Source organism: Egretta garzetta, unplaced genomic scaffold, assembly GCF_000687185.1.
Source record: "Egretta garzetta isolate BGI_Z169 unplaced genomic scaffold, ASM68718v1 scaffold559, whole genome shotgun sequence".
NCBI classification, from domain to species: Eukaryota; Metazoa; Chordata; class Aves; order Pelecaniformes; family Ardeidae; genus Egretta; species Egretta garzetta.
The window spans coordinates 70,941-84,051 of record NW_009260842.1 but is presented as its reverse complement, the minus strand read 5'-3'; the positions used below and the strand labels follow the sequence as shown (position 1 = coordinate 84,051).

At 42.9% G+C, this 13,111-nt stretch overlaps 1 protein-coding gene across 1 annotated transcript in view; it reads right to left on the bottom strand.

The window, feature by feature from the left end:
• Positions 1–13,111, bottom strand: part of PLPPR1 (phospholipid phosphatase related 1) — a 76,017-nt gene that overhangs the window by 3,096 nt on the left and 59,810 nt on the right. The window contains exons 4-6 of the mRNA XM_009647112.2: positions 9,704–9,954; positions 2,794–2,970; positions 1–54 (exon numbers count right to left, since the gene is read on the bottom strand). The exon at positions 1–54 is cut by the window's left edge and continues 76 nt beyond it. Coding sequence (XP_009645407.2) covers positions 1–54; positions 2,794–2,970; positions 9,704–9,954 — 482 coding nt within the window. The remainder of the gene's footprint in view (positions 55–2,793; positions 2,971–9,703; positions 9,955–13,111) is intronic.

Sequence of the window (13,111 nt, the reverse complement as noted above, 5' to 3'; positions counted from 1 at the left end):
CGGTTTAGAAGGAGCTCCATGAGTGCCTTTAAAGTTATGGACAACACATATCCCCTGTGTAATGCAGAAAAAAAAAAAAGTGAGGTCAGCATGTTCTGTCCCAAGAGAAAAACTCTCAGGAATTACCATCAGGGGTCTCATGACTGCCAGTTTTTGCAAATAACTTAACCTGGGATTTCGTTCAAGGCATTTATCTCAGCCTTGGGCTACAGCGCATTTACTGACATAGTCAGGAGTGGTGGAGTACCTTGGTAAATGGGTTCATCTAGCCTGTAATCTGAGGTGATAAGCCATTCTCAGACTTCTTATGTTTATACAGCAAAGACTCCCACGTCTGCTTTATCATCACAGAACCACGGACTACCCTGATGATGCATTTTATTGGCCAAATACTCCACTGGATGGCTGAATCTACCTCACATCTGGATTTAGCTCATTTAGCACCATTCCTGCATACTTCCAGCACAGCTGCAGTGGTGTTTATCCTACAAGTCCTTCCCTTGCACACAACAAGACTTACTGCACCCACATGGTGATGCTAAATAAGAGCAAACACACATGGCAGGTTGGGGCTCGGGAACACAGTGGAAAAAAGGACAGGATCTGACATGTCTGCTGTCAGGGTGATTCCTGCAGCCAGCTCCTTGCTGGGTCATCTCCTTTTCTGCTCTTTAGATCTGGGCAAGTAGCAGGCTGCAACCTGGTTGAGTCTTGTGCCAGTAGCAGGAATTTCACAGCACCCCTCCCCTCCAAGCTCTGGGGAGACCCCTTCCACCACTTCATAATTGGGCTTGTGACACTTGCAGGGTGGCAGAAGGTTGGTAGGGCCAAAATGTGGCTAGGAGCAGTCTGTCACTGCTAGAATCATAGAATCATTTTGGCTGGAAAAGACCTGTAAGACCATCGAGTCCAACCATTAACCTAACACTGCTATCCCACAACTAAACGACATCCCTAAGCGCCACATCTACACATCTTGTAAATACCTCCAGAAACAGGGAGTCAACCACTTCCCTGGGCACCCTATTCCAGTGCTTGACAACACTTTTGATGAAGTTTTGTTCCTCACATTCAATCTAAATCTCCCCTGGTGCAACTTGAGGCCATTGCCTCTCCTCCTATCTCTTGTTACTTGGGAAAAGATGCCAACACCCACCTGGCTCCCCCCTCCTGTCAGGCAATTGCAGGGAGCAGTAAGATCTCCCCTCAGCCTCTTCTTCTCCAGGCTAAACACCCACAGTGCCCTCAGCCGCTCCCCATCAGCCTTGGGCTCCAGACCCCTCACCAGCTTTGTTGCTCTCCTCTGGACATGCTCCAGCAATGCAATGTCTTCTTGTAGTGAGGGGCCCAACACTGAACACAGCATTCAAGGTGCGGCCTCACCACTGCTGAGTACAGGGGCACGATCACTTCCCTGCTCCTGCTGGCCACACTATTCCTGATACAAGCCAGGATGCCATTGGCCTTCTTGACCACCTGGGCACACTGCTGGCTCATATTCAGCCGGCTGTCAACCAACATGCCCAGGTCTTTTTCCGCCAGGCAGCTTTCCAGCCACTCTTCCCCAAGCCTGTAGCGCTGCATGGGGTTGTTGTGACACAAGTGCAGGACCCGGCACTTGGCCTTGTTGAACCTTGCACAGTTGGCCTTGGCCCATGCTGTGGGAAACAAGTACTGCGAGCACATAGATTGCCCTGACCAGATATATGGGGTGACTGTCTCCTCTATTGCATGGGGTAGATTTAAAATGGCTTTCCCAGTGGGAATCAGACAAACTTCTTACATTGAAGCCAAGGAGATTCAGGTCAGAGGTTGCGAACACCTTTTTATTTAAAGGGAACACAAGAATAAATGATATGTGAAGTTTGGGGGTTTTTTTAAGTACAGAATAGAAAAAAAAAAAACCCCAGAGACAAGACAATCTAGATTTAAGAGGTCTTTGAAACCTAATCCCCCCTGATTGCAGGGATAAAGTGTCTGTTGCTACGCATTGGATAGTTTTGAAGCATATTTTTGATTAAATAGTACCAGGCACATCTCTTGGTAATAGTGAGAATCACCTTGACTGCTGTGTGGGTAAATCCGCAGCAAGAGATCTCTCACCAAACAAAAGACTTAAACCACACAGACAACAGGGTAGCAAGTAACATTTGAAGTCCAGAGAGATGCTGATTCTATGTTCTGTAGGAAGGCCTTTGATAACATTTTAATACATTTGGTTATCCTACGAGATGGTGCACAATTTTAGCTCAACTCCAAATGCTGCAAAGGGAGGTAGTTTTCTCTCCCAGGGAGTTTGTCCTGACCTTTCTTTTTATTGCACTTCTTTTATGGTCTGAAACAAAATGGGGAACCAGGACCACTGGTTAGAGCTCCGGACAACACCCTGTATCTCACATTTTTGCCAGGTACCAGCCAGACAGTGGGGTTTTGCAACACAGGGGTGTCAGAGGAGAAGTCTCAAGCATGCCCCTCTTTGAACATGAGTTGAAATCTGCACCAGTTTTAAAGCATTTTCCAGGACAGGTCAAGTAAGAACATGTACAGTAATTACAATAATCTTGAAATACATACAATGTGCAAATGTCATCATATTAGTCTTATTAATTAGTATCAACCTGATTTCATATTAGGATTTTCTCTGATGATACCTTTAATTAGATGGGGCTAGAATTAGTTCTTAGCAACTGGATTAATCAGCTGCAATAGGCCACAAGAGAATAGTTTTTGGGTTTTTTTTTGTCTTTAACAGAAATATTTTTAAAAGGAACACAGAAAGGCTGATGGGCTTACCAGAAACAAAGCTACAGCACTCCCCAAGATGAAGCCTGCAATCACGTCTGAACAGTGGTTTCGATACTCAGAAACTCGATTTAGCCCGGTGAGGAACGCAGCACACAGGGTACCCAGACACAGCACAGGTTTGGCTAGCCTGCTACTCTTTGTTTTAATTGTGCTTGTGATGTACATCTGAAAGAAAAGGCAAGCCAAAAATGAAACGGGGCTCTGCCAGAAATGCATCTTTCTCCACCCAGACAAATCCTAAATCAGCAAGGATGTGACAAACCCCATGACTCATTAAAAAAAAGCATTGGGAAACAGAGGAAGAGGTTTAAGGTAATTAAAAGAACACTTTTAAGAGAACAAAACATATACTGTTAAATGCTCTTTCAGGATGTCAAATATCCCCCCAACTGTACTGTTGAATTTTTTCTAAGCTGGTATACACAGGCTCAGTTTCCCTGACTTCCTAACTTGTGCAAGTACTTGCTCATACGCTAGCAGACACGCACTCTGAATGTGCATGACTAAGTGTTTGCAAAGGGAGTAAAAAAACTATGTTTATACTCCTGCAGAAACTGTGATGTACACATGATGGAGTGCCTAGCATCCATATGAACTAGCTGCTCCAGTTTCCTAAGTGGTGTTCAGTATAAGAAACAGAGAACATTAAGAGAAACTGTTCCAGACATTTCCTCTGCAAGACGAAATGAAACACAGAATATGAGAGAGATTTCTTTCAAAACAAAGTTGATTCTGAAAATCTAATTCCAGAGCATGAAGTTTCACTGTGCTCTGAATATTTTTTAATGAACCCCACACGTTTTTGGCAGTTTGTGTTTTGTTTTAAATGCATTTTGACAACAGAGAGTAAAACCACGTGGGTCACAATTAGCAGCCAGTCATTAATTCCAGAGTCACAAATTAACAAAGCTCAAGTGAAGCAAGCGTGATGGCAAAACAATTCCATAAAATCCTTTTCAGCAAGGAAGTATGGATGCCTGCATGATTTCCAAAGCTTTGATAAGCAAAGCAAATACGTCACATACATTTGCCAGAAGTGTCTCCAGATGACACATTGCCTTCCATACATGAAATAGAATTGGGAAGATATATTTGAAAAGTTAATTTGATTCTTATTACCAATCAGCCCGTAAATGAACCTGAGTCACATAGCATAGATCTGATCCAGTGCAAGTGCAAACCCCTGTTCTGCTGGGGAACAGGAAGATTATAAACCATGGAAGTGTCTCGTCCAGTGTTTAATATCAAAAGATGCCATTTTATTTGTAAAGACAAAAATATGTTCTCTTGTTGTAAAAACAAGTAAAATCACCAGAGCTGAAAATATTTCCATTGTTGACCCTTTTTCAGGGTCAGAAATGGAAATATGGTTCTGTTAGTCTTCTGGACAAAAGACTCCATAGAAGATCCGTATTGTTTTAATCACATCTGCAGTAACACCACAGCTGGGATCTCTGATTGTGCTGTCCGCAGGTTGCAAACCTCATCTTTCTCTTGGGATGACTTCATTCTGGGGCAGGGCACTGCTAAGCGCTTTGCCACGGGTGGCACTGAAACCAGAGCAGGACTCTGCAGGATGGTGGAGACCCAAGAATTGCTGCTCTCCCTTGCTGCTGCTGCGGCAGGTAAGGACACTGTGCTGCCTCACACTGCCGGTCTCTGGCCAAGACTGCAGTGGCTTGGCTGGGGTGAAGCTATCTTGGGATTTTCCTGTCCCTGGGCTAAAGAAAGGAGGTTTGGCTTGGTGCTTCCAACTGCAACTACCAGCACAGCTTGCTTCACACCCCATGAGCTATTTGGCAACCATGGGCAATTATTTTACTGTATTTTAATGCTTGTCCCTTTCTTCATGAGCCAGGTATACAGAGGTCACTGATGTATTTTTTACTCTAACTTTCTCCCTGTCTGTATTTTTTTTTCCATTTTCCCTGACTGGGCCATCAAACGTCCCTACAGCTGGCTTCCCCTCACTGGCTGGTGTTAAAAATGTCAGCCTTAAACCCCATACAACACCTAACTCTAGAAGAAGAGAAGGGATGCAGCAACCACCCCCTGGAAGGGAAAGGGACAGGCCAGAGAAACCAACCAGGGGAAGGCAGATCTGACTGCTTCTGGACCTATACCTAAGCAAAATTATACTTTCACCTTACATGAAACTGAAGTACTAGACTTCTAACAGCCAAATTTGCCAAATCTCTGCCTGGGGAAGTAAAGCCTTCTGCCCTTAAATCTGCTGCTGAGCACATCCTTTGAAGGTGAATTAAACTTATGAACTGGAATATTATGGTGCATAATAAGACTGGGAATGGGACTAAGCTACTCAAGAGGTTCCTGCTTGCTTTGTTTTTCCCACCTAATACCTGACTGCAGCACATGCCTTGACACGACAGCTAGCAACTGAGCACTAGGCGGCAATCTTGACCCAGTCTTTGCTGGTAGGTTGAGCTGCACCTGACTGTCACCAAAACTCACGGTTAAGGTTCGTCTCTGGAAAACAATAGGAAAAAATACCGTGAAGTGCCACCGTGTGAATGATTACCGCCCTTCCTTTCACCCTATGGATTTCTTACAGCAGAAGCCAATTCAAACAAGCAGTAAGGAGATGGTTTGCTTTCCTACTCCCCAGAAAGCACTACCGTAGTTTACGGCATCCGAGGGAAAAGCATCACCTCTTTAAAGTAACAATGCAGTCCTGCTGTGACTGCTGCAAACCCTATTTACGAGAACAACCCACATGTGCTTGTTTTCTTACAGGTATGAGATGAAGCTGGATCTTTGGGTCACCCACGCGGGAGAGTTCTTGTTTTTACAGATGGGAAGTATTTAATCTATGTGAAGTTTCACTCATCTCGGCAGGCAGACGTAAACTTGTAGTGAAGAGAACATTTTTAGCAACGAGGGTAATTAACCATGTGAACAGATTGCCAAGGGAAATCTGTTTTACACCCTCATGAGGAGGGTTTAAAACAAGACAAACTGCTTTCCCAGAAGGTGTGCTTCGGTTCATCCACAAATCACACACTGAGCTCAGAAAAAACTGGTAGAGCTTCTCTATTCTGGTCAGACTTCCCAGTCACTGTGCTTTGAACTTTATTGTCCTGGTCCTTAAGCTGAGATATTTTTTAAGATTCTCACAATGTATTTACCCTTTCACTTAGAGCATGTTTTCAAAGCTTTGTGTAAGAGACAAAAATCTCAGTGAAAGTCATTTACATTTGATTTCCTACATACAGCAGGTGTTTTTGAACATTTCCCAAAATGTTATTTATAGGGTAAATTTTCTTACAAAACTCAAAATGTCAAAACCAGTCATCTGATGGGTGGAAGAGGGAGGAAGGACATGAACATAAAAAGATGTGAAGAAAACAGAATAAATCATATTAAAAAACAAACTATGTGTGATTTAACTGCATAAGTTATCTATTCAGCTTCTTTGCTGTGCTCTTATCGGTACACTCAAGCAGTGTATTTAAGGGGTGTACAATGTATGATAGTAGTATTCATCCTGTGGGTAATTCCTCTCCCATCTTTTTCAGACAGACAAAAGCATAGACAGTAAGGGAGGCTTTTTTGTTTGCAAGTTTAAAATAGACATACATACATATTATATATATTTATATATATGTGAATATATGCATGTATTTAGAATGTATGTTATATCTATGATGAGAAAGGCAGAGTGGAAGAAGTCTGTCTTGTCTTTTCAGCAGAAAGCGGGGAGATTTGTATTTTCATTGGGAAGTTCACACTTTCATACCAACACTGGAAAATTCTGTGCAGAAAATCTTTTCCTTTACCATAGAGATTTCAACAGTAAGAGAGAAGCAGAGCCCTTGACAATGAACGATGTGTATTGCAGAACATGATGCAGTCTCCTAGATGCTCAGTGCAGCTGCTTGAAGTGCCAAGGCCTTGAATTACATTGATTAGTCTGGTAGGTGTTAACGTAGAAAGGGAAGAAATTGTTGATGGGGTCACAGGGACCTGGGTTGCAGAAGGGATTTGCTGTAGTGTTCTCTGCTATTCAGAATTCCCCAAATGTTGGAAGTTTCATGTTCAGGTATATTGCATCACTCTAATCTAGTCAAGAAGCAACGCGCCCAGGCGTACTTGTGATCCAGTGTGATGAGGTAGAGTCTTCTAATCAGATGGAGGTGACAGAAAGCATTACTTGAGGGTGCTGCTAGGCAAGAGATTAGCTGAAGAATCTTAAAAAACACTACTAAACAGCCAATGTAAGTGATTAGTTGTATCTTTCAACCACAGAGACCCTGTTGTGACTGTAAAACAATTCTCCTTGCTTTCAGTCCAGAGGCAAACAGGAGGATCAGCAAGGATATCTACCTCCTCCCTATAATAGCAAGTCCTCCAGTTGTGCTGTACTTTAATTTTCCATGTTCTGGCTGAACACTACCATCTGTTAGATGTCCTTGTCATTGACTATTTCACGACCTTTCTCAGAAGAGCATGAAGTAACAGCTGTTTAAAGATGATGTAACTGGGATACCCATATGCAACATATGATTTTATCATCTATCTTTTGGGTTTTGCCAGAAACGTTAATGAAATAAGGAGTATTTCTAGCCTGTAATTTTCCCTTGGGAAAGGTTCTTAGAAGCATGTGTTTCTAACTGTACAGCAGCACATACTATCTACAGTGACTGCCATCTCTTCCTGCAGTACTTCTGGGAGACTAATAAAACTTCATTAGATGCCATTCTAATTTTTGTGTAAGTATGGAAGCCAGGGCTGCCAGCTGTTTTCTCTTTCTCCTACTTTAGGCATACAAGATTCATCTCTGCCTGCAGAGATCACGGAAGTGATGCTTTGGGTTCTCCTCAGCATCTTTGGCAGGTGACAAGAAGACTAGTTGATTAAATATAAAACCCAGATTATAAAAAAACCTACCTCAAAAGCCAAACCAGTCACAGTGGGAGTACTGTCACTAGCAGACTAATGAACAGATCAGTAGAGAGACATCTGCAGAGGATACTGGAGGTTCAGTGACGGGAGGAGACTCTCAGATCTCAACAGACATTTATACAATGGAAGACAGTGTCTGTGCTGATTCCATTCTCCTGCCTCCTCATGCTCAAACTGTTTTATTTTTCTTGCTCCATGGTTCAAATCTTCAGCTTTATGCAAAATACAGCTATTACTAACCAAATACCCCGTGTTTCATGTTCATTAGCCCACGTTATCATGCACATCAGAATCAGCAAGACACTTCTCCAGAACTTGTGCACAGCACAATTATTAAGCAAAGCTTGATCTGCACACTGCATTTCTTGTGTAATGCTCATGTTATTCCCAGCTGACAGGCAGAGAAAAGACAAGTGACAACACCTTTGGTGCTAGAGAGTGTCTTCAGACAGATAACTAGGCTAAAATTGGACTGTAGGCTGAAATGCCTGAAGCGCAGACTTTTATGACCTTGTGGCTCAGAAACAACTCCATGTCCTGCCTCGGCCTGGTATCTTCCTGTGTGGGGAGAAGTGCAGGCCCATCGCAGGTATGCTTGAAGGACTAGGACTCAGAAACACTGAACTACTGGGGACTTAAGCTCATGAAGGAAAAACATTATTCCCCTTCAGTTGTAGAAATCAGCCTGTTTGTAGAAGGCTTGCCTTCCTAGGAAACAAGGGTTGGTCCCTGAAAGGGTGTAACTAGCTTAGGGCAGAAGCAGGACCAAGGCTGACCCTGGAGCTTCCACCTAAGAGGTTATCATGATGAAAACAGCTGCTAAAACAATGTTGAGTTTATTGGGAATTGTATTTCACACACAGTTGCTTATGGCTCAGAAGTAATGCATGCAAAATGTTACAGGCTTTCCAAACATTTCTCAACAAATCCTGATCAAAGGAGTTATCAGTTTGTATCTCCATCATTATTCATGCAACATTCAGTGCAAACAGATGGATACTGAAACAGCATTGGGTGGCCTCTCCATTTTATAGTAATAATGTGGTGCTCTATTCATCTGCTACCAAGATCAGGGCAAAATATTCAGTAAATACCCAGTAAAATTCAGTAAATTCAGTCATTGGTAAGTTTAAGGCTTTTCTTAAACACTGATGACCTACAGACAGACTCTGCCACTCATTTGAGTCAAGCTCAATGGGGGAAAAAAAGGCCTAGTTAAGCCATTTTGAGATCAGAACTAGTCTAAGTCCTTGTATCTTAATGGCAAAATCACCAAGGTTTTCTACTTTGTGACTAAGCTTCTTGGATCAATTTTCAAACATTACAGAAACTTTAGCCAGAGAACACAAAGTAGCAGCCAATCTGTTTCACTGGACTTTTAAAGACAGACAATTTCCTTCCTGGCAGTATAGCAGTGTCATCTTGTCAAGATGTCAACTGGGGTCCATTTCTCTGTGATAACAGCAACATTCTGGCACTGACTTTTATAACAACCTTCTTTGCATGGGGAATTCAGGTCCTAAACAAGAGGAGCAAAATCCAGCCTAGTTCAGCCTCCCATTGAAAGGGCACAATTTACATTTTAAATGTTCAACAACCCATAGCATGTGAACAAAAGAAATAGCAGTGATCCAGAAGCCATTTAAGCATCAACTGCATTTTAACGTTCATGTAGCAGCGCCAGGGAGAAGAGGTTGAATGCATGCTCAAAGGCCTCTGAGAAAATTAGCAGCAAAGACAAGATTAGGACCTCATGCCTCCATATCATAATGCTACAAAAGCAATGAGGATTTGATTTTCTTATACTAGGATTGGTAGAAGAGACAGAGAAGGAGATTTTCCCCTATGGATAAACAAAGCTCTCCTCAAAACAACCCTCTTTTTTCTTCAAAAACCCATTGTAAGAAAAATGGCCCCATCTAGGTACACACACAAGTGCACCTCGTACAAGCTAGCAATCGTCACTGGCACTCACCGTGGCATATAAAGCTGAGTAGATGCTCAAAGCAGCATGTTTGGATGGAAAGGATCTTCTTGCCTTTTCAATCACCTCCACATCCCCAGTGCAGATGTTGCCATTGTTTATGAACTGGTGGTGGGTCCGACAGTCGTTTCCAGTGTAGTTGGGTTTACATACAGTCAGGAAGTAGGGAGCCAAGTTCCCAGTCACAACCTGGCCAGCGTTTACAAATATGTCAGTGGCAAAAAGGCCAAATGCAAACACTCCTGTGAGGAAAGGTTAAAAATAATGATTATTCAAACAGGTTTTAAAAAAATCCTGGTACCTGAAAGGGAGACACATAATGAGACGTAAGGGACAGAACTCTGGAGTCATTAGCTGCAAAAAGCCCCTGCTGACTCCAGCAGAGTCCTGCATTAAAGGCATGGCACAAAAGACTGCATGCCCCAGAAGGACTCAGAAACAGGGAAAATGATAAGCAAATGCCTCAGTACCTGTGTGATTCAAGCTCTGAACAGAACTGTGAGCTATAGATTTCACTGAAAACTTTGCACATATACCAAGCCTGTAAAGTTTCCACTATGACAAAGGCTCACAGCCTGCAGTCAAGTGTCATACACATGAGTTGTAAAAAATGTTCATGTATTTGATGACATCTGGGCCAAAAAATGGTAATATAACTGCTCTGAACATGAGAGAACAGTGCAGAGCTGAAACATAATCCTGCGCTTACCTTAGCGTAACTATCTAGTGTCAAGTACCTTTTGGATTTTGACTATTCACTGTCCTGATGTTGAAAAATTAAGATCCTGATCTAGTAATATTTTGCAGGTGCTTTGGGAAACATCCTAATGCTTTCTCTGGAAGGCATTCCCACACAGTTGCAGTTCAGCTCATGTCACTGGGACCGCATACCTGCAAATGCTAGAGCAGGAAGCATTTGCTTGAATGCAGGAGCATTTCCAGTGTTGTGGAGCATCCCTTACTCAATACTGCAGTTGTCACATCCTTCACTGACTCCCCGTGAGTGTTACCAATACCTGCTACAGCTGCTATGAACATATATGAGGATCTCTTACTTGCATGTACTGCCTAGATACCAAAGGAACAGAACAGCAGTTTTGCATAAATGCCAAAGTCAAACGTTCTGAAAGACTAAATCAGCTCCCCTTTCCCCTGTCCCATCACTAAGGTGGATTAAAATGTTACAAATTTAGAACAAATAAATATTTACTTTTGGTGTGTGAATGTTGAGGGTCATATATGTTAGCTTTCTCCCTCCTGTAGCTCTGTAAGCGAAAGTCATTTAAATTATAAATTAGCTGAGATTTCTATGCATTTAAATACGACCAAGAGCCGGAGCTCCAGGGAAAACATTTTAGAAGAGCTGTGATAAAATCTTAAGAGCTGGCACCACCATGGTGATAACAACAATGAGACTGCTATAGTCTGAGAAACAAAAAATACCAGGGAGTCGGCAATATAATGCAGCAGAAGATGCTTTACATCGAATTAAGAAGAATCAAGGATCATTCTGCAGGTATTGTCACCTACCATGCAGCTGACAGAGTTAGGTCCTTCTAAATGTTCAGGACCTACCTACACACAGGACACTTGTACAGGCAGTAACATAAAGTAAAAAACCCGTAACACAAAATGGAGCATTGTATGGGTGTCAAGTGTGGCTTGCCAGTGCCACTTGCTCACAGAGATGGCGTGGTGTTACTGATACAGCTGTGCTGCAGCACAAATTCCCCACTGGGGTACTGATGGGAAGAGCCCACTCCTTGGGTAGCTGCCTGGAGCGCCTGCAGGAGCACAGAGCGGTTTGTCCCCACCTCATGTCCCCAAGGTTAGGCAGGAGCCTTACCACAGTGAAGATTATTTTGGGGACTTGAGTTTATTGCTATTATTTATACAAGTTTATTATTATTCACTATTAAATAATGGGTGTGTGATCATGGATTTTAAAAGCCAGTGGTGGTCGAAGGAGGAAGTAGCCTTTCTCTGCTTGTAGACTGCAGGACTGCCCCCTGTCTTTTTACTGGCATGACAGTCTTCCTCTTGTTTATCCTGCTAAGTGCCTGTTTTTAAAAGGGAAATGAGAGCACTGACACTGATCCTTTATTTCCTTTATCTCTCTGCTAATATTTTACACCCATCATTTTCCACAGCTGGCAAGAACCCCTCATCTACACTAGCCAGTGCACAAACAAGTTCAAAGGAAAAAGGCAGCAGGTATCTTTTCAGCCTGGTGAAACAGCAAGTTATGCCAGAGATTAATTCTGTTTTATAAACAGCTCTTTGGCAAAATGAATAAAAATTTCTGGCACAGGTTGCTTTAAATGCCACCTTTTTGATGCGCTGTGCAAATCACAGGGAATGCAGTGAGGACTATTACCCAGCTCTTTAAAAAACTTAAGAGGAAATCTAAGAGACAGGCAGTCTGACCCACGGTCTTTATCACCTAAGTAAGTACAAGCCAAGAACTGAGGTGTTTCAGAAAAAGCTCACAGGCTTCACAAAGTTATTTCAGTCTCTAGGCAGTCACAGGTACAAAGGTGGTCCAGTGTTTTTCTCTGAAAAAAGAAGAAGTTACAACACCTGCATTTTCTCAGTGTTTGGTAGCACTGAAAGAGCTGGCCCAGACTGAATTGCTGAGGGCTGCAGTACTGTGCAGAAGAAGCCATGGTTGAAACCTTTATCGCGCTCTGACTGTGATGCATATTGATCACTGTAATTCCCCTCTTGCAGTTCTGCCAAACTGCGCCTTATGAAAATCATAGCTATGTGCAGCAATGAATTCGGCTAGTTGGAATTTAACCCTTGCAGACTGATTATACATCATGTAATCCCTGGAGACTTTGCGATAGGGTTAGCTGTAATTGATTTAAAGGCTGTAAAACCAGTGAGCCTGGGCAGTGGTGGAGAGTCCCCCGATGGTTTTTGTACCTCAGGAATCCATCTGTTCAATGGATTTGTTCAATGACCTACAGCAGCTAAGCTAACTGACCAGAGCACGAGAATGCAGTGACGTGATTGCCAGTTTTTTAGAGGCAGACAAATTGCTGCTGAAAGGCTTCACAGGAAGGGCAACTAGCCTGAGCTCTTCAGGGTCATACAGCTGAAGTCTGTGATATAATGCCACAGAGAGAGAATGGGAGAACATGTACCTCCTCCAGACTTTGATGCTCAGGTGTAATGACAGGTGATGTCATTCTGCTAAAGGAGCAAGTGCTTGATCTCACTGCGCTTGCTCTGGCCTAGGAAACCTGGGAGTGAACTTCAGTCCAGAACGTAGCAAGTGCTGAGAAAACATGTGAACAGTGCAAGCCATGTGGGAAGAAGACCTACAGCCCCTACAACTGGTTACTAGCAGAAAGGATGGATGGAGGTTAATGGAATTTACATAAAGCCACTCTT